The sequence below is a fragment of the Chiloscyllium punctatum genome, chromosome 39 (genome assembly GCF_047496795.1).
Source record: "Chiloscyllium punctatum isolate Juve2018m chromosome 39, sChiPun1.3, whole genome shotgun sequence".
In the NCBI taxonomy this organism is placed as follows: Eukaryota; Metazoa; Chordata; class Chondrichthyes; order Orectolobiformes; family Hemiscylliidae; genus Chiloscyllium; species Chiloscyllium punctatum.
In genome coordinates this window covers 54,601,326-54,622,687 of record NC_092777.1, presented here as the reverse complement: position 1 = coordinate 54,622,687, position 21,362 = coordinate 54,601,326, and the positions used below count along the sequence as shown (strand labels likewise).

General features: G+C 42.3%; 1 protein-coding gene across 1 annotated transcript; it reads left to right on the top strand.

Annotated features, from left to right (window-relative positions):
• Nucleotides 1-223: 223 nt before the first annotated feature.
• Nucleotides 224-19,178, top strand: LOC140463779 (probable G-protein coupled receptor 142). The gene is made up of 3 exons (XM_072558089.1): nucleotides 224-254; nucleotides 5,008-5,172; nucleotides 18,394-19,178. Exons 1-3 carry the CDS (start codon nucleotides 224-226, stop codon nucleotides 19,176-19,178), a joined length of 981 nt encoding a protein of 326 aa, XP_072414190.1.
• Nucleotides 19,179-21,362: the final 2,184 nt, after the last annotated feature.

Below are 21,362 nucleotides of genomic sequence, written 5' to 3'. Positions count from 1 at the left end.
TGACTTGATGGTACGGGGATATATATTGGGTCATGACGTTGCAGATTGTGTTGGGAGTACAATTCTGCTGCTGTTGATAGCCCACAGTGCCTCACAGACGCCCAGCCTTGACTTGCAAGATCTGTTCAAGGTCTGAGCCATTGGCATAAAGATAGTGCCATACAACATAATGGAGGTTATCCCCAGTGTGAATTGTCTGGTGATCACTCTTACCAATACCGCAATGGATGGATACATCTGCAACGGGCAGATTGGTGAGCATAAAGACAAGTTGGCTTTTCCTTTTTGTTGGTTCGCTCGCCCACTTGCCGCAGACTAGTCCAGCAGCTACGCCCTTTAAAATTTGAACAACTCAGTCCGTAGTTGTGCTGCTGAGCCACTCTGGTTTGTGAACATTTAAGTCCCCCACTCAGACTGCATTCTGCGCTCTTGCCACCTTCAGTGCCTCATCCAAGTGCTGTTCAACATAGGGAAGCACGGGTTCATCAGTCAAGGGAGAATTGTATGTGGGATTCAGTAGGAGGTCTCCATGCCCTTGTTTGACCTGATGCCATGAGAATTCATTGGCCCAGAGTCAATGTTAAGGTGCACCCGAGAACTCTGTGGGAAGCTAGAGAAGTGATTGCTGGGCCTCTTGCTGAGGTATTTGTATCATCGATAGTCACAGGTGAGGTGCTGGAAGACTGGAGGTTGGCAAATGTGGTGCCACTGTTTAAGAAGGGTGGTAAAGACAAGCCAGAGAACTATTGAATGGTGAGCCTGACCTCAGTGGTGGATAAGTTGTTGGAGGGAATCCTGAGGGACAGGATGTCCATGTATTTGGAAAGGCAAGGACTGATTCGGGATAGTCAACATGGGTTTGTGCGTGGGAAATCATGTCTCACAAACTTGATTGAGTTTTTTGAAGAAGTAGAAAAAAGATTGATGAGGGCAGAGCAGTAGATGTGATCTATATGGATTTCAGTAAGGCATTCGACAAGATTCCCCATGGGAGACTGATTAGCAAGGTTAGATCTCATGGAATACAGGGAGAACTAGCCATTTGGATACAGAACTGGCTCAAAGGTAGAAGACAGAGGGTGGTGGTGGAGGGTTGTTTTTCAAACTGGAGGCCTGTGACCAGTGGAGTGCCACAAGGATCGGTGCTGGGCCCTCTACTTTTTGTCATTTACATAAATTATTTGGATGCGAGCATAAGAGGGACAGTTAGTAAGCTTGCAGATGACACCAAAATTGGAGGTGTAGTGGACAGCGAAGAGGGTTACCTCAGATTACAACAGGATCTGGACCAGATGGGCCAATGGGCTGAGAAGTGGCAGATAGAGTTTAATTCAGATAAATGCGAGGTACTGCATTTTGGGAAAGCAAATCTTAGCAGGACTTACACACTTAATGGTAAGGTCCTAGGGAGTGTTGCTGAACAAAGAGACCTTGGAGTGCAGGTTTATAGCTCCTTGAAAGTGGAGTCGCAGGTAGATAGGATAGTAAAGAAGGTGTTTGGTATGCTTTCCTTTATTGGTCAGAGTATTGAGTACAGGAGTTGGGAGGTCATGTTGCGGCTGTACAGGACATTGGTTAGGCCACTGTTGAAATATTGCATGCAATTCTGGTCTCCTTCCTATCGGAAAGATGTTGTGAAACTTGAAAGGGTTCAGAAAAGATTTACAAGGATGTTGCCAGGGTTGGAGGATCTGAGCTACAGGGAGAGGCTGAACAGGCTGGGGCTGTTTTCCCTGGAGCGTCGAGGCTGAGGGGTAATCTTATAGAGGTTTACATAATTATGAGGAGCATGGATAGGATAAATCGACCAAGTCTTTTCCCTGGGGTCGGGGAGTCCAGAAGTAGAGGGCATAGGTTTAGGGTGAGAGGGGAAAGATATAAAAGAGACCTAAGGGGCAACTTTTTCACGCAGAGGGTGGTACGTGTATGGAATGAGCTGCCAGAGGATGTAGTGGAGGCTGGTACAATTGCAACATTTAAGAGGCATTTGGATGGGTATATGAATAGGAAGGGTTTGGAGGGATATGGGCCGGGCGCTGGCAGGTGGAACTAGATTGGGTTGGGATATCTGGTCAGTATGGACGGGTTGGACCGAAGGGTCTGTTTCCATACTGTACATCTCTATGACTCTATGATTCTATATTAGTAAGGAGAACTTTGCAGGATCAACAAGGTGGTGTTTGCCATTATCATGCCAGGAAACTAGGTCAATGTCAGGTTGGTTTGGCTTGGTTTAGATTCCGTAGCAGTTTGACAAAATAGAGTGGCTTACAAAGCCATTTCAGATGGCAGCGAAGAGTCAACCACATTGCTATTGGTCTGGAGTCACATGTAGATCAAGTAGGGATGGGAGATTTGCATCCGGAACCAGATGTCAAAATGGGCTTTTACAACAATCAATGATAGTTGTCATGGTCACCGTCACTGAGGTTAGTTTAATATTCCAGATTTATTGATGGAATTGTAATATAACAGCTGCTGTGTAAGGACTTGCACCCATTTCCTCTAACCATTAGAGCTGGACCTTTCACGTACTAGTCCAGGGACATTATCACGGTGCCATCTCCCTTTATACCATGCACTACAAACAAAAATCAGTGTGCCTGGACAACTAAATTGTAAAATTGAATGTGACTCAATGGTAACAGCCTGCATTAGAATAACCTAGAAAATGATATCTGACCCTCACCATCTGGGGAAATTTTGATCATTTTCAGATGTACAGCATTAACTATTCCTCAGAATTCCTCTTTTGTATTATCTTAATCATTCTAGATATTTTGTTACTTAGTCGTTTCGCTGAAATTTTGACTTTCAAATTCTGACTGTCATCTCTTGCTCCTTAAATGGGGATCCATTCCATTGTCGATAAGATGACTTTATCTCTTGCAGACATTTTACTGTATTACTGTCACCAAAGCTTACAACAGAGATTTGCAGCTTTCACTTCCGACTAGTGTAAGGCATCAACATTTCTACCGCAAATTTAGTGCAATTGTGACAAACATTGAAATCTAGGAGCTAATTGCCCCATTGGTGACAATAATGAGGAGATGTCTAATTCCCAGGGACTTGGATTCATACCAACATTCACAATTGCTGAGAAAACTGTCTCTGTTGCTGTTCTGCTGAATGCCTGAAAATTAATATCATTCCAATATATGGATTCCTGACTGATATTAAAAAAAATGAGCCTTACTTTTGTGACTGAGCTTGGCAATTCATAATATTAAGCGATTAATATGAAAAAGATTCTGCTCAAAGAACATCATTGTCCTAAATACATGTGGAATTTGATTGAGCGAATGTACCTGTCTAAGTAGATTACCAGTGAGAGATTCTGGAGATGCAGCCATTTAATACACATCGTGTAATGATGCAGGAAAAATAGGGCATTTCCTCATTTCCTAATGTGCAGTCTTCACTGAGTGAGCTTTGAAATTATTATTCTGACTTAATGCATTTTAAGAATAGCTCCTGCAATATTGAGTGGACGAACTTCAGTAGTAAAACCTTGTGGAGAATTTTATTAATTAATGTCATCTGATTAGATAGATTAGATTACTTACAGTGTGGAAACAGGCCCTTCGGCCCAACAAGTCCACACCACCCCGCTGAAGCGCAACCCACCCATACCCCTACATCTACCCCTTACCTAACACTACGGGCAATTTAGCATGGCCAATTCACCTGACCTGCATATCTTTGGACTGTGGGAGGAAACCGGAGCACCCGGAGGAAACCCACGCAGACACGGGGAGAATGTGCAAACTCCACACAGTCAGTCGCCTGAGGCGGGAATTGAACCCGGGTCTCTGGCGCTGTGAGGCAGCAGTGCTAACCACTGTGCCACTGTGCCACCGTGCCACCCACTACAATAACAATACAATAATACCTTACATTTATTTAGCCCCTTTAACGTGGTGCAACATTACAAGACACTTCACAGGACAGTTATAGAGCAAAGTGTGACAGCCAGCTATACAAGGAGGTCCAACAGTAAATGACTAAAATGAATTAAAGGTGTAGGTTCTAGGGAGTTTTTCATAAGCGGGGAAAGGTCGGAGAGGTAGAGGATTTTATAGGAACATAGAAGTATATTAACAAGACTAGGTCATTCGGCCCCCACCATTCAAATCAAGGCTGATATGTCACCTAACTCCATCTACCTGCCCTGGCCATATCCCTTAATGCCTTTAGTAACAAAAACTTATCCATCTCAGATTTAAAATCCACAGCAAATCGAGCATCAACTGTCATTTGTGGAAGAGAGTTCCAAACATCTACCATCCTCTGTGTGTAGAAATGCTTCCAAACATGTCTCTTTAACTGTCTGGCCCTAATGGTTAGGCTCTGCCCTTGTTCCCAACCAGAGGATCTAGCTTATCTACCCTGCCTTTTCCTGTTAATATCTAGAAGACTTTGATCAGATCATCCCTTAACCTTCTAAATGTGAGGGAAGACAGGCATAATTTGTATGATCTCTCCTTCTCACTTTACTCCTGAAGTCCAATAATCATTTTCGTAAAACTATGTTGTGCACCCTCCAAGGTCAATATATCCTTCCTGAAGTGTGATGCTCAGATCTGCTCCCAGTACTCCAAGTTCCAGAGTATCAGACCTTGGCTGTCAGTGATGAAGCAATTGACATCTGGGAATGCACACTGGGAATATTACATCAAGAAAAAAGAACATGAGAAAAGTAGATACCTCAAAGGAGCACAAGGTGATTCGAGAGAAAGAGACAGGAAGAAGTGATAGGGAAGGATGAGAACATGAAGGGTTCTGAATTTTAAAATGGAGGCATTTCTTTAAAAAGTGTCATTGCAGGTCAGCAAGCACAGGAGGGATGGGTGAATGGGACTTGGTGCAACTTAGCAGAGGGGCTCCAGAGACCTGGATGGTTTCATGTTTACAAATTGCAACAGTCATTAAATGCACCAATAGACTCTCCCATCTGCACAAGTTAGAATGGAAAGGCAATACCGAATATTCTTTACTTTGCAGATCTTCTGATGCGCTTCCTGACAAAGAACATGATTGAAGAGCACAATAGAACATTCTCAGATCCTTGGCAGGAATTGGGTGAAGCAAGTGCTGAGAGATCACCATGTGTTCTGGGAGTTGTCCCAGTCATTTACTACAGTGTCCTGCTCTGTCTGGGGTTACCTGGTGAGTGAAAACATCATCTCTTTCACATCAATCATTCCTGCAGTATTGAGAATTTATTCTCGTTCAAATGAACATTCGCAACTGCAATTTAGCAGTGTCACTGGTTCCGTTAAAGAGAGGATAGGCTGTTCAGCAACAAAGACTTGCATTTATGTAGCCTCTGCAATATAGAGACATCTTCCAAGATTCTTTAATGAAGTAAAATTAGAAGAAACAGTCAAAAGACATATGGGGGCAAATTAATCAGATTGACTGGCAAGAGAGTCAAGGGTTAAAGGAACAAGCTGGGGAGTTGGACATGAGATGATGTTGGATATTTTTAAACTTATAAAGAAAGATGCTTCCTTGTATCTTAAGTATAAAATTGCTTCTACTGAACAGTAAGAGGAAAACATAAATTCAAATCATCACATCAGCATTAAAAGGGAGATTTAGAAAAGAATTGCTTCTCAGCATGTGGAATCTTTTGCTGGGAAGGGGTATATAATTATAAGATTTGTGCCTTATTCTGTCCAATGAATCTGCAGCATTCTTATTAAAAATATCACATTAGTGCATCAACAGTGAGGCAATGATGTTCTGTGTTCCTCTAAGGCATGGTAGCATTTGTTTGCTGATGACTTTTTAAACTGATGGACGTTAATGCATCATTTAAGTACTGGACTCACGTGTGCTGGAATATTAAATTTGTCTGTAAATCCAATTTATTGCAAGTGCTCCACTGAGCCAATGGCAGCACATGCGGTGAAGCCAAATCGATAGCTTGCCAAGTATCAGCCATTTGAAATAGGTCACAGATGATGTGAAGCAATAAAATAAATCAAGGCAGCAATCTCAGCCTTCAGACAAATGGATAAAACAATGAACACTCCAATTCTTTCTAAAACTTTATTTTTTCTTCAGGCTGTTAAAAGCCATAATTGTTGAGGCATACTTATCAACAAACATCTTGTTGGAACAACCAGTCCTAACGTTCATGAAATTAGATTTGAGACCTTACCGAGATGTCTTTGACTTGGTGGATAAGTGCTAAGGTGTCCCAAAGCACGGAACATGTATAATGGATCCAAGAATCACATTATGTTCCAGATTCGGACAGATACATTGTTAATTTCCTTTACTTAATCTATAATTCAATTTATATTAGCAGCTCACCGGTGTAAGATCTCAGACCCAACCAAGATTAATGAAGAATGAGCTCCATTTAATGATTCACTGTATTATAATAGATTCCAATCTACAGCCGGAGCAAACATCAATTGTGTTGCAATTCAAGATTATAATATAGACTATACAATAAGATAATATATGTACAACTATTTAACTGATCAATTCATTTCCAATTTAATCCTTTCTTGCTGAGATAGCTAACTTCCCTCTGGCTGAAGCAACATGTGCCCTTTTTTCAATCGTTTTTCAGTTCATTCTTGGGGTCGACTTTGGTCGTTAAATTATTTTCTGATTGTCTTCTTTAATCCAAAATGTCCAATGGGACTTTTTGAGATTTTTCTTTAAACCATGGAGTGAAAGCCCATCCTGACTTGCTGACACAGTCTAGGTTTCTGGAGCCCTAACCCCCAAGCTTTCTCTTAGCTTGCACCTTCCCCCATGCATTTGAGATTCCCTTGTAACATTACATCCTTAATCTTTTATTGACAGAGGGAGAAGTGGAGCAACTGGCCCATTTCACATTCCCATCTCTCTTTCACCATAAATAGCAACTCCTTTCTCTTTTGTTCGGATACTCGCACAGTCTCTTTCACTCACTCCTCCTCCCCCTCGGTCAACAGCATGAAAGCCATCATTTTTGGTTCTGAAGAAGAGCCAAACTGGACTCCAAATACTAACTCTGTTTCTCTCTCCACAGATGCTGAGTTTCTACACTAATTTCTATTTTTATTTCAGATTTGTAGCAGCTGCAATACTTTGCTTTTATACTACTTTCATGTTCAATCCCTCTCATACTAAAGAATAGAATACCATTAGACCATAAGGCCATAAGACATAGGAGTGCAAGTAAGGCCATTCGGCCCATCGAGTCCACTCCGCCACTCAATCATGGTTGATGGGCATTTCAACTCCACTTACCCACATTCTCCCTGTAGCCCTTAATTCCTTGTGACATCAAGAATTTATCAATCTCTGCCTTGAAGACATTTAGCGTCCCGGCCTCCACTGCACTCCGCGGTAATGAATTCCATAGATCCACCACTCTCTGGCTGAAGAAATGTCTCCGCATTTCTGTTCTGAATTTACCCCCTCTAATTCTAAGGTTGTGTTCACGGGTCCTAGTCTCCTCGCCAAACGGAAACAATTTCCTAGCGTCCACCCTTTCCAAGCCATGCATTATCTTGTAAGTTTCTATTAGATCTCCCCTTAATTTTCTAAACTCCAATGAATACAATCCCAGGATCCTCAGCCATTCCTCGTATGTTAGACCTACCATTCCAGGGATCATCCGTGTGAATCTCCGCTGGACACGCTCCAGTGCCAGTATGTCCTTCCTGAGGTGTGGGGACCAAAACTGGACACAGCACTCCAAATGGGGCCTAACCAGAGCTTTATAAAGTCTCAGTAGCACAACGGTGCTTTTATATTCCAACCCTCTTGAGATAAATGACAACATTGCATTCGCTTTCTTAATCACGGATTCAACCTGCATGTTTACCTTTAGAGAATCCTCGACTAGCACTCCCAGATCCCTTGATTACATGCTGCACCTGCATACTAACTCATGGTAACTCATGAACCAGAATATCTAAATCCCACTCAGAAGTCGTTCTTCATTAAAGTAATACTTTGCTTTTTTCTATTCTTCCTGCCAAAGTAAATTTCACACTTTCTCTCATTATATTTCAACTGCCCACTCACTCAACCTATCTATCTCCATCTGCAAACTCCTTGTGCCTTCTTTTCAACATATCTTCCTACCTCTAATAAAAACTGCAAGTGTTGGAGAAACTCAGCAGTTCTGGCAGCATCTGTGGCGAGAGAAACAGAGTTAATGTTTCGAGTCCAATGATACTTCTTCAGAACTTTTACTTTCCTCCCCACCTTGGTGTTTTCTGTGCATTTAGCTGCCATGCTTTCACTCCCCTCCTCCCGGCCACTGACGTAAATTGTAAAAAGTTATGCCTCAACACAGACAGCTGTGGGATGCAACTTATTACCCCCTGCCAAATCAGGCAAAAACCCAAAGCCAGCGAGCCAATCTTCTACCCATGCCAAGTGTTCCCTTTATATCATACACTTGTATTTTCCACAACAGTGTTCTATCTCATCAAATGGTCTTCAGGAAATCCAAGTATAGAAGGTCTACAGGTTTCCCTTTATCCTTTATCAAGATGGCAGCTGAGTTAAAGCACAATGTCCGGGTTCTTTAGCCCAAGAGCTTGGAGCTCATCTACTCTGCCCATTTTATTTTGTTTTCTTTCTATGCTTTTTCTTAATGTTTCCATTTATTATGGTACCTTACCTTCTTTTAATAACTTCAGTGGAAAGCGTCTTCTCCCGACCCAGGCTCAGCAATAACGTGGCTTCCAAAGGCCCAGAATGGCAGTATAGGCTTGGTACCTGGTGTGGTGGTCTCTCAGTGTGTCAGTCTCTCGGTGTGGTGGTCTCCCAGTGTGTCAGTCTCTTGGTGTAGCAGTGTCTCAGTCCCTCGGTGTGGCAGTCTCCCAGTATGTCGGTCTCTTGGTGTAGCTGTGTCTCAGTGTGGCAGTCTCCCGGTGTGACGGCGTTATCCAGGAGGGTTGGTGTTGGCCTGATGTGGTGGTGTTGTTGCAGTGTAATGTTCTAGTCCCAGCATAGAGGTCTCACCTCAGTGTGGCAGGGTAGTCTCAGCTCAACCAGGTGTGGTGGTCTCAGCCTGGTCCAACCCAGCGTGGTGGTCTCAGCCCACACTGGCCCGTCCCAGTGTGGTGGTCCTGGCAAGGCCCAGCTCAGCTCGGTATGATGGTCTTGGCCCAGCTCGGCTCAGCGTTGTTGTCTCGGTCCGGCCCAGCCCGGCATGGTGGTCTCGGTGCGGCCAGGCCCTGTTTGCCAGTGTACCCTGACTGCAGGAGCTGTTAATTAAACTGCAATGAGCTTTTACTTTTTTTTTCCTTCTTATTTCTGATTTCTGTCATCAATTCAGGGACCATGGTGTGGTGACATATAAAACTTTTCACTGTATTTTTGCAAAACTACACATGACAATAAATTGCTATTCTATTTTATTATTGTTATTCTACTCACAGCGCATATTAATCCATGAAAGAATTCCAAAAAATTGGTTAAACATGATTTCCCTTTGAAGAAACCATGTTAATAACTCTTTCCAACTACTGTGAGATTTTCTAAGCCAAAATCTCTTAAAGATTGATTCTAACACAGCTGTGACCTCTCTTTTTTTTCAACAAGAGAGTGAGTGCTCACAAATGTTTCTTCTCCAGATTATAACACTTTGGTCTTTGTTCACTTCAACTCCAAAATCAGGTCAATGATGAGAAACAACTGTCACTTTTTCAGCCTTTAAGTACCCACTGGCTGCAACGATCTAGCTGTGATCATGAGCTTTTAATGTCCTCTGGCTGTGATTATGACATGCTGTCTTGGGTTAAACATCCCTGACAGTTTGAAATGGAGTGAATGCAGTCCTATCTGTTAGCCCATGTAAGATTTACCACCAAGACTGGGTTCTTGATTAGATAAATGTCTTGGAATTCATTTTAACAACATTAATAACACATATTGCGATAATATCACAGAATTGCACATTGTCCAGGTTCTGTGCTTACTGATAGTGTTGTACATAACATACACACAATTAACTGAATAAACACATTGCACTGAACCCAATGCTTTGGAACAGTGACTGAGGGTGAGGATGGTTACCTTTATACCAAAATATCACATGTCGGGATGTCATGTAACTGATTAAAGGTACACTGCCTACCTGGTCTGGGATCTATACAGTAACAAATCAATCATCAACCAGTCAAAGCTGGTTGGCAAGGACCCAAGAGGTGACAATAAAAAATTAAGACACAGATAGCAAGACATTGATGTGTACATTGTGGCACTTCCTCTGCCTGGCCTGGAGTCCATCTGAGTTGATAGAATCTTTCGGCAGAAAACACTGATCAGACTCACTGTTAACTCAGAAACAGTGAAGAGACTCCCCATTTCTGTTGCCAACATAATGTCTGTAAACTGCAGAACAAGGCATCAGCTTGGTTAGTGAACAATCAGCTTTAAAATTACATATACTCACAGAAACAGTCAGCCAAACAAGTTTGTACTCAATGTAATCCCTGCTCATTACATCAACTTTATCCCAGTCTTTTGGTGATATTGTTCTGTTCCCTGTCCTTTTTCATAGATACTCCGAGAATCCCGACAGTGTGAAAACAGGCCATTTGGCCCAACAAATCTACACAGACTCTCTGAAGAGTAACCCACCCAGATCCCAACCACTCTAATTTACCCCGGACTAATGCACCTAACCCACATATCCCTGAACCCTGTAGGCAATTTAGCATGGCCAATTCACCCTAACTGCACATCTTTGCATTGTGGAAGTGAGCAACTCCTATTTCTTTGGTTCTATTGTATATACTGCTGTGCTCATTTTCTTTTGAAAGAGTTTAAGCAATTTGCCTCATTCATTTTCCAGATGATGGTCAATTTGTCGTGTTTTCCTTCATTCATATTCAGTCCTGGGAATATAGCTAAAACACAAGTATACCTGGATGCTGCCTGAACTGCTGTGCTCTTCCAGCACCACTAATCCAGAATCTAGTTTCCAGCATCTGCAGTCATTGTTTTTACAAGTATACAAAGACAAACAAGCATTTTCCTTTTTCTCTCTCTCTCTCCCCCTCTCTATTATGCTCAATAGCATTGAAATGGAGATAATGTTGACACCAAAGAGTGATTTCTGTAAAAAATGTATGGTTCCGCCCTGTCTCTTTAAGGTACAAAAAAAGTTACATTACAGTTTGACAGCGAGTCCCCAGTAGAATTACAGATGCTGAATGACATTGGATGAAACTACTATTCCTCAAGATGTACTAGTCTCGATATTGCTCAACTAAATTTAGATCTATCTCTTGTATGTTTAAACAAATCAGTTGTTGTTTGTTCAAATTGCACTCTGGACCAATGGAACTTCTGACTCAAACAAACAGAAGATTTCTAAATGACCTTTGCAGGATGACATATATTTCATTGGTTAATGTTAAATTTCAGGCAGTACAGAATAAGGTGCTGCCTGAAAAGGGCAATTTAAAAGGGCAATAATATTTCCAAAGAGTGTCCTTTATGAGTTCGCAGTTTACAAACCAAAATGCAGAGGAAAGTCATCTCAACAAAGTGGCCAGCATTTGTAGAAATGATTAGGAACAGTGTATAAAGCATCAGCTAATACTCAGGGAAATATTTCCTAAGTAACTTCTATTCTTTGGTTCCACTCTGTAAACTTTTGCACAAATTGAATTTTTGAGACCAAACTTTTAACCATGAAGTAGGGGAGGTCAGCCTTTACAATAATATTGGCATAGGCACTGACGCCCACGTTGAGTCTTTGGAATTGCTGAACCACCAACAATGACACTGACATTGATTACTGGCCGTGGTTTGGAATTCAACAGGGAATGGCTGTTCCAGTCTTTTTTCCATTATTTCTGTAGGTTAAAAAGAAATGAGCAATTGTGATGAAGAGTCATATTCACCGTAAAACGTACATGGAAAGTGAAGGATTTGGAGTAAAAGGGGAGTGAAATTAATTTTTATACACAATAATTTTTGTATGGAAAGCTACAGAATCTAGGACCAAAGGTCAGGAGTCGGTTCTTGATGAGATAGGCCATTACAATGAGTATATTAGGCCTATTTACGAAATGGTGAAGCCATGCTGCTGATTTTAAGTTCCACTGTCAGCCGAAAATTGCATTTCCGATGAGGAACTAAAGGCATCTGAGTTATGTTCTTACGGAATTCAACATCAATAGTGGTCACATTAGTGCATCAGAGTGTCAAGTTTGGTCTTGTTGGCTTGTGTCTGCATGAGACTGATCTTCATTCTTTGCTGTTGAGTCCACATAGAGCCATAGAGTCTTACAGCACAAAAACAAACCTTTCTGTCCATGCTGACCAGGTTTCCTAAATGAAACTAGTCCCATTTGCCTGCATTACATCCATATCCCTCTAAACCTTTCCTATTTATGTACTTGCCCAAATGCCTTTTAAATGCTGTAATCGTACCCGTCTGTACCACTTCATTTGGCAGCTTGTTCCATACATGCACCACCCTCTATATGGAAATGTTGCCCCTCAGGTCCCTTTTAAATCTTCCCATTCTTACCTCAAACCTGTGCCCTGTAGTTTTGGACTCCCTATCCTTGAAAAAAGACCTTGGCTATTCATCCTTTCCGTGCCCCTCATGATATCATAAATCTTTATAAGGTCACACCTCAGCCTCCAACACTCCAGGTAAAACAGTCCCAGCCTATCCAGCCTCTCCTTATAACTCAAACTTTTAGTCCTGGATGCATCCTAGTAATTTCTTTTTTGTAACCTTTCAAGTTTAGCAACATCCTTTCTATACCAGGGCAACCAGAATTGTATGCAGTATTCTATGCAGTATTGGCCTCACCAATGTCTTGTGCTGTTGCAACATCAGTGAGAGAGCCATAAAACCAAGGAAATAGTCAGAAATCACATGGCAATTTCCACACATTTAGCTTCTGCTGCAATATCTTCAGGCTATATATGGTGAAAGGAGTTTTATTCTGAGAAAGGAATATTTCTCCACTTGCCCTCTTTCACAGATGACAATGTTTAGTTTTATGTTCTCACCACCTTAGTTTTTTAAGCTGTCTAAATGACTTGTTGAATTCCTGCTGTTTACAATGCTCCACCAAGACACTCAAGCCAGAAAGGCTCAAAGACCTCACTAGTGTTGAAATGTTCATAGTTTTTATCTCTGCAGACCTGCTGAGTCTCTCCAGTGATTTTTGTTTTCGTTCCAGGAAAGTACAAGCTAATTCCACACTCTGTGTAGTAGCTGATATGGTGTAGGGCTGTGGCAGTACAGCTGGCCTCAGCCTCCCTGATCTATCTGCTTTCTGGTTTGGGAACCACATGCTTGTGATAGTCAGGTGGGGATGGGCTTGTGTTCAAGAGTGAAAGTTGCAACTGTAGCTTAGTTTGCACAAACTTAAGGCCAGACCTTTGGAGGAGTGGGCTCAGAGATTTACCAGGATATTGCCTGGGTTTGGAGCATATTAGCTATGAAGAGAGTCTAGATAGGCTCGCATTGCTATTTTTAACGCAGAGAATTTTTAGATTAGATTAGATTACTTACAGCATGGAAACAGGCCCTTCGGCCCAACAAGTCCACACCGACCCGCTGAAGCGCAACCCACCGAGACCCATTCCCGTACATTTACCCCTTCACTGAAGGGCTGAAGGGGGAGCCTGACTGAGGTCTACAAAGCTTCCAAAGGGCACACACAAGGTGGATAGGAAGCAGCTTATCCCTATAATTGAAAGGGTCAATAATGAGGGCCAGGACGTTTAGAGGAAAACACTCTTTCAAGTTTAGCAACATCCTTTCTATACCAGGGTGACCAAGAGGGTGGTGGGATGAGGAATGCACTTCCTGGGAGGCAGGAAACCACACAGTCTTAAGATATGGATGAGCACTTAAGATGTCATAGCATTCAAAGCCAAGGGTCAAGTGCTGGAAAGTGGGATTAGTATGGATAGGTCAGTGCAGACTCGATGGGCCAAAGAACCTCTTCTCTGCTGTATTACTCTCTAACTCTATATAAGATTTTTTTTTAAATCCCTGCTCTTTAAGAATTGAAAAAGAAAGGAAACTTAAGTTGTAAGTGAGTTAAAAGAAAATACTATGTTGGACTGAAATTAAATAAAGATGGCACACTGGTTAGCACTGCTGCCTCACAGCACCAGGGACCTGGGTTCGATTCCAGCCTTGGACAACTGTCTGTGTGGAGTTTGCACATCCTCCCCGTGTCTGCATGGATTTCCTCTGGGTGCTCTGGTTTCCTCCCACAATCCAAAGATGTGCAGGTTAGGTGAACTGGCCATGCTAAATTGCCCATAGTGTTCAGGGATATGTAGGTTAGGTGCATTAGGGGTAAATGTAGAGGAATAGGGGAGGACAATGGCTCTGGGGAGGGTTGGTATGGACTTGTTAGGCCTAATGGCCTGTTTCTACACTGTGGGAGTTCCATGAAAAATACTGTAGATGCTGAAATTGAATAAGAAAGTGCTGGAGAAACTCAACAGGTCTTAACTTCACCTCTACTTGCACAATGGGGTCTACACTGGGTACTTTCTGAGATTCACTAAACATATGTGATCTTAGGTTCCAGAATTTGAAGAGATGCCAGACCAATACCATTGGGTCAGTCAGCAGACATGTCCAACTGTCTTACTGTAATTGTACCACGTTTGACAGCTTGAAGTGAGATGTCAGTGTGACAGGGAAATGACTAGATTTTTAAATCTATATAGATGTACACGGCTATGGAAATTCCAGCAGACCTAAATTTCAAACAAAATGCTGTCTGACATTAATATCAAGAACAATTATTTCCATTTACATGATATCTTCAACATAGCAAACCTTCCAAAGAGCTTCAGACAAAATTGTCAGACAAATCTTGACATCGAATCACACAGAAGGAAATAAAGACAGCTGACCAAAGGTTTGATCAGAAGCTTTAAGGAATATCTAGGAGGAGTAAAAGGCACTGCCATTAAGGAAGAGAATTCCAGAGTTTAGGGCAGTACTTCCCAAATCTTATCATACTGTCACATCATTTCAAGCCTTGGAATTTATCAGTGAGATCTATGAGCCCAGCTGGGGATGTGGTGAGGGGGCTGTGAGAGTGAGGGCCTGTTTGGGGAGAGGAGCTGTTATAATTCATTCGCAGCTCTGACTGAAGCTATTGCATCCTCAGAACCCACGACCCCTAAATTTTAGCTTGTGAATGCATTCAGGGCCCTATCCACCATCTCCCCCATCCCCCCACTTTAGGGATTCCTGGTTTGGGGTCTAGATGGCACTGGAGCCAAAATGGCAATTGGGACTGTGAAAGAGGCAAGAACTGGATGAAGAGCGCCATTGATTTCTACAACAATTCTATATTAAGACAGATCAAGGGGGTTAAACTGGCAAAACAGCCAATCTTTCACATGCTCTTTTCTGTTTTACATTCACATGGAAGGTATTGTCAAGATTTTTAACTGCGACCCACATAAAGGTGAGATGAGGAAACAAATCCCCAAAAAGACTTGTTTTTGCAAACTCCAATGAGAAGGAGGTCAGGACAGTGAAAAGAATTGACTGACAATTCCCTTCAAGCCCGGTTCTTCACATGGTTGGTGTCGTGCAATTTCAGCCCCTGTGTGGCTTACAGGTGATAATATGGCATGGTGCCACTTGCAGCACTTGAAGCTTCTGTTGGAACTGCCCTGTGCTTCTTGTTCCTGTGTTGATCTTTTTCTTGTCCATTCATTCCCCCAAATCCACTGGAGCGCAGATCTGCCAAGTCTGCAATGCAATAGAAAAATATTTTTTTTAAGGGTTTGGTTCTCTCCATCACACACAATATACAATAGACAATAGGCAATAGGTGCAGGAGTAGGCCATTCAGCCCTTCGAGCCTGCACCACCATTCAATATTGATCATGGCTGATCATTCCTTATCACTATCCTCTTCCAGCCTTATCTCCATACCCCTTGATTCCACTATCTTTGAGAGCTCTATCCAACTCTTTCTTAAATGAATCCAGAGACTGGGCCTCCACTGCCCTCTGGGGCAGAGCATTCCACACACCCACCACTCTCTGGGTGAAGAAGTTTCTCCTCATCTCTGTCCTAAATGGTCTACCCCGTATTTTTAAGCTGTGTCCTCTGGTTCGGCACTCACCCATCAGCGGAAACATGTTTCCTGCTGCCAGAGTGTCCAATCCTTTCATAATCTTATATGTCTCAATCAGATCCTCTCTCAGTCTTCTAAACTCAAGGGTATACAAGTCCAGTCGCTCCAATCTTTCAGTGAAAGACTTGGAAATGCTAATCTTTACAGCTTATCATTTGCTTCTTTTTACAAAAAGATGTGAAAACTGGACATTTTTAAGTGAAATTTGCTACAGTTAACTAAATGGAAACAATCAATTAATCATCATGCACCTAACACAATGACATTTTAATACTTTTTAAGCAACTGCAAGCTATTTGATTCGTACAATCCACTAAATCCTGATTTTTTATGACTGTAGAGGAATTTGAATTGTATAAAAGGAGGCCACTTGGTCCATTATAATTGTGCTAGCTCCTGAAATAGCTATTTAGTCCTAACCACTTGCTCATGTACATAATAATCCGGCATATTTTTCTTTCCAAATGGATAGTTACATGAGGATTGACTTTAAGCCCAACACGTGAATAATCATTTTGTTTATTTCTTATCATAAAGTCATCAGTCTTAATGTTTAGAATGGTGCTACTACAGGGAGGCAACAGACTAGTGATATTACTGCTGGACTGTTAATCCAGGTAATAATCTGGGGACGCAGGTTCAAATCCTACCACAGCAGATGGTCAAATATGAATTCAATAAATATCTGCAATTAAGAGTCTAATGATGACCATGTGTTGATTCTCGGGGGGAGGGGGGGGGGGGGAGGGAAAAATTCACTAATGTCCTTTGGGGAAGGAAACTGTCATCCTTACTAGACCTACCCACTCCACCCTCCTCATCCACCTATCACCTTCACCTCCATCCTCATCTACCTATTGCACTCCCAGCTGCACCCCCTCCCATTTATCTCTGGGCCCCCCTTTGCCCACAAGCCTCATTCCTGACGAAGAGCTTATGCTTAAAACGTCGATTCCCCTGCTCCTCGGATGCTGCCTGATCTGCTGTGCTTTACCAGCACCACTCTCTCGACTCTGATCTCAAGCAACTGCAGTCCTCACTTTCTCCATGTAACTCCAAACCCACAGTGATGTGGTTGACTCTTAACTGCCATCTGGGCAATTGGGGATAGGCAATGAATGCTGGTCCAGCTAGTGACCATCCTCATTCCATGAATGAATTTTTTTAAAAACTAAGTTTATCTAAGGTAGGCATGGAGGGAAAAATCCATTGCCTGTAAAGAGAAATGGTGCAGGAATTAATGGTGGAAGAGTGAGGTTGGTGACTTTCTCAATATCCTTAGGAGAAGCAATAATCATTTGTAAGCAACTTTCCCTTTGAAGATAAAAGGAATGGAATAAAGTCACTGGCAGTGTACACAAAGCGGTGATTGGGGAAAGAGCAGAACTAATAGAATAAAATGCTTATTGAGTGCACTCTTATTTTTTATTTGAAATAAATACTGTTGTATATTTCCAGTTAGTAGTAGAAAATATTTTGTCAATTCAGATTCACAGAATAGATGTGCATCTTAACTTATCGAAGAACCAAGTCACATTTTGAATGGAATAAAGTCACCTCCTTTCTTCCAACAGCTACTTTGGGTTTGTTTTGCAATCACGAAAATTCTTGCATTTCAAGCTGTAATACCAAGACATTGACTACAAGGTAATTATTCTGAAGCTAGTAACTCACTCAAGCAGCTCTGCTTAGAGGGGTAGAATTAATCTTCAGCCAGGCATTGATAATGGGCTGCAGGAGCACTTCCACAGTGGAGACATTTATCAGATGCCTAGTGACAGTCACTGACTGAATTAATTGCACACCTCAGCACAGCAGATGTAATAGATGACTTAGATGGTATTGGTGCAGGTTGTAAATTATGGAGGATGAACATCAGAAAGGGCAGAAAGTGACTGCAAGGGAAGAAAAACGTACATTAGAAGTGATGAGGCTGGAAAGCCCATTGTGAAAAGGATGAAAGCTCATAAATTTTGAATGAAAATGGCAACTGGTTGGTACTGAGAGCAGTTTGCAGTTGGTAAATACGCAATTGGAGTTGAATGGAACTGAATAAGTGACAATATTGAAGTTTTAAATCCCTTACTTAAAATCTGTTGCCCTTGCAGTTTGGTAATGCCTGGAGTTTTCTGGGTGATTGCCCATGACCCTTTAATGTCTATTCCAAGGTGATAAAATGCCAGCTTATTACATACCAATGGCATCATCTGCCCTATTACACAAAGTGCAGAATCATTTGCTAACATGTTGTTTTTGCTTTCAGTAAACATCCTGAATGTAATCGTCCTCTCACGTCTGGCCAACAAGACACAGAAATCCTCTTATTGCTACCTCCTGGCCCTCTCAGCTTCAGACATCCTCACTCAATTTTTCATCATATTTGTCGGCTTCATTTTGGAGACAGCCATTCTTCACCGAGAGATCCCAGCTACAATGGTGCATACCGTCAGCATCCTGGAGTTTGCCGCCAACCATGCCTCCATCTGGATCACAGTGCCGATGACAATTGACCGTTATTTTGCTCTGTGCCACCCACTGAAATATCGTATGGTGTCATACCCTGAACGCACTCAAAAAATAATAGCAACTGTTTTTGTCCTGTCCTTAATCACAGGTGTGCCATTTTACTGGTGGTCTGATCTTTGGCGAGTGAGTAACCCACCCACCGTTCTCGATCAAGTACTAATATGGATGCATTGTTTCATTATATACTTTATTCCATGCACAGTATTTCTGATTGTCAATTCACTGATCATCTACAAACTGAAAAAGAAGAGAGCACTGACAAGTCGTTCAGGTAAAACCACAGCCATTCTTCTCGCAGTTACTACCGTCTTTGTCATCCTATGGGCACCTCGGACTATTGTCATTATTTACCATCTGTATGTTGCATCTGTCAACAAGAACTGGAAGGTTCATCTGATGCTGGATTTGGCCAACATGTTGGCACTGATGAGCACTGCAGTCAACTTTTTTCTGTACTGCTTTGTGAGCAAGCGATTTCGCACCACAGTGAAAGAGGTCATCCAGTCGTTCTGTAAACAGTGAGGGGCACACAGCCCTTCTGTCACAACCCTTCTGTCACAATTGTAATCCATGAGCAAATTTGGGAAGATGACTTACCTTGAAATTGAAGACTTTACAAAAGATGATGAAGGTGTATTTAAACTGATAAACGATGCTTTAAGATAAAATATTGTAACAAGTGGATGGTTGCATGTTAATCAAAACAAAAATCACTGTTACATTTTAAAACTTCTCCAATGCTATATGCCTTCTGGGAGTTAGTACAGTGAGATTGAAACAGAATGCATTTGCAACTCTGAATTTTAGCAACCTCCCTAACAAAGGAGATGGGGAAGCTGAGTGAATTTTCGCACAGGGAGAAAGTGAGCATCGCAGATGCTGGAGATCAGGGTCAAGAGAGTGGTGCTGGAAAAGCACAGAAGGTCAGGCAGCATCCGAGGAGCAGGAGAATCAATGTTTTGGGCATAAGCCCTTCATCAGGAATTGAATTTTCCCACATCCTATTTTGTAACTGACTGTCAGCTTGCATGCAACCAATATATTTTGGCAGATGTTTAACTAATGGAATAATTTACATCAACCTAATCAGAATTTTAATGGTTTCCCTCACTTTATTGAAGTGCCATTGCTAATAAAACTGAAAGTTGAGAAATCCCAGTTCTTCAAAAGAAGCTTGCATGAGTCTTTGCATGTCAAACCATCTCCCGAGGCACTTAATTAACAATCACACAGTTGGCAGTGTCATAGCTTCTTGGTAAAGTAGGACAAAAACTGAACTGAATTACATTTAGCAAACAGATTGGCTGCAAAGTTTTTTGGTGTGTTTCCAAGGAAGCAAGATAAGCCCGGAAGAGAGAAAGCTGGAGGAAGTTATGTTCATAGGGTTAGTTGAAGGAGAATGGGAGGAGCTTTGTGTGAAGCATAAGCACTGACATAGACCATTTAACCTGATGTCCGATTTCTGTTCTGTACATTTGTTGTAGTTTATGCAACATCTCTTCGAGAGTCCTCCTGGTCAACAAAGATGAATAAAAGACAAAAGTTCTAAAAACTGAATGTCTTTTCCTTGGTGAGTAACTCTTTATCGTTCAAAGCTCTGGCATGATCTGCTCGCCTTTTAAGACAGCTCGGCATTACCATTGCGATTAATGGTCTGAATGTCTGTGTGAACATCGCACGGTACAACTAGGATCTGCAGTACACCTGCACACATTTGGGAATGCAGTCCCAACAGTGCCACTTGCCTCACAGTCTTTGGAGATAAGATTCCCGCTCCTCGCTGGACAGGAGATTCCAGCCTCTGAGATCAACTGGCCAATTTGATTGGCCAGGAGGTCTGATTCTGGATTTATGCTGGGGTGGTGGCCACTCCTTAGACTACAAAGCAGTCCCTTGAACCAAAAGTGCCACAGCCCAAGGGACAATCCTCTCCCTTCCAGGAGAAGCGGGGTAAGGATTTGTGCAAACAGAAGCCATTTGGAGGGGAGCAGGCCTGTCTGCATATTCTGATCTCCACGGTAAAGATGGTGGTGGCCATAATTGGTGCAGCTATTGCTAAGGCCAAGCCTAGTGGCTGGGGCTGAAGCCATTGGTGCTGAATCCCCTGTGACACATCCCACCACCATTATCCTGTCATCATTGGATAGTCCTTGTTGCCCTGCAGCACCCCAAGCTTTGTTTTGGTGACTCAAAGGCAGGTTGCACAGCAGGGTGCCTTAAACACTGGCATCATGGATCATGATGACCCTTGTGATTTGCTGCCAGGGTTTCCTACCTATTGCACATTGACACAGTGTACAGTGTGCAATTTTGCAGCTAGGGTGGCAATTAGCACCTTCACAACCATTAGCACCTCACCCTGCTCTGGGCTTACAGTGCTGGAGACAAACAAAAACTACAGATGCTGGAATCCAAGATAGACAATTTGGCTTGCTGTGTTTTTCCAGCTTCTTGCTTGTCTACCTTGGGTTTACAATGTGGCACCAGTGGATGGTAGGTTTAGGTGTGGATGATTTTACTGGATCATAGGCAATGTGTAACACTGTTCTTCACTGAGCTCAAGTTTACATTGGAGAAATTGAATAATCTGACCCAATGTGACCCCTGCTCTTCCTCCCTCCCTTGTCCTGACCTGCATCATACCTGTTCATCTCCAAGTCATGCTGTTGTGGTGGGGTGACAATGTCCCTGCCTCTGAGTCAGGAG

Excerpts from the sequence above, each read along its gene's own strand:
- LOC140463779 (XM_072558089.1), top strand. The coding sequence starts at position 224 with ATGGATGGATACATCTGCAACGGGCAGATTG. Across the intron at positions 255-5,007 it reads CATCTGCAACGGGCAGATTG|ATCTTCTGATGCGCTTCCTG; the intron begins GTGAGCATAAAG and ends TTTACTTTGCAG. Across the intron at positions 5,173-18,393 it reads GCTCTGTCTGGGGTTACCTG|TAAACATCCTGAATGTAATC; the intron begins GTGAGTGAAAAC and ends TTTTGCTTTCAG.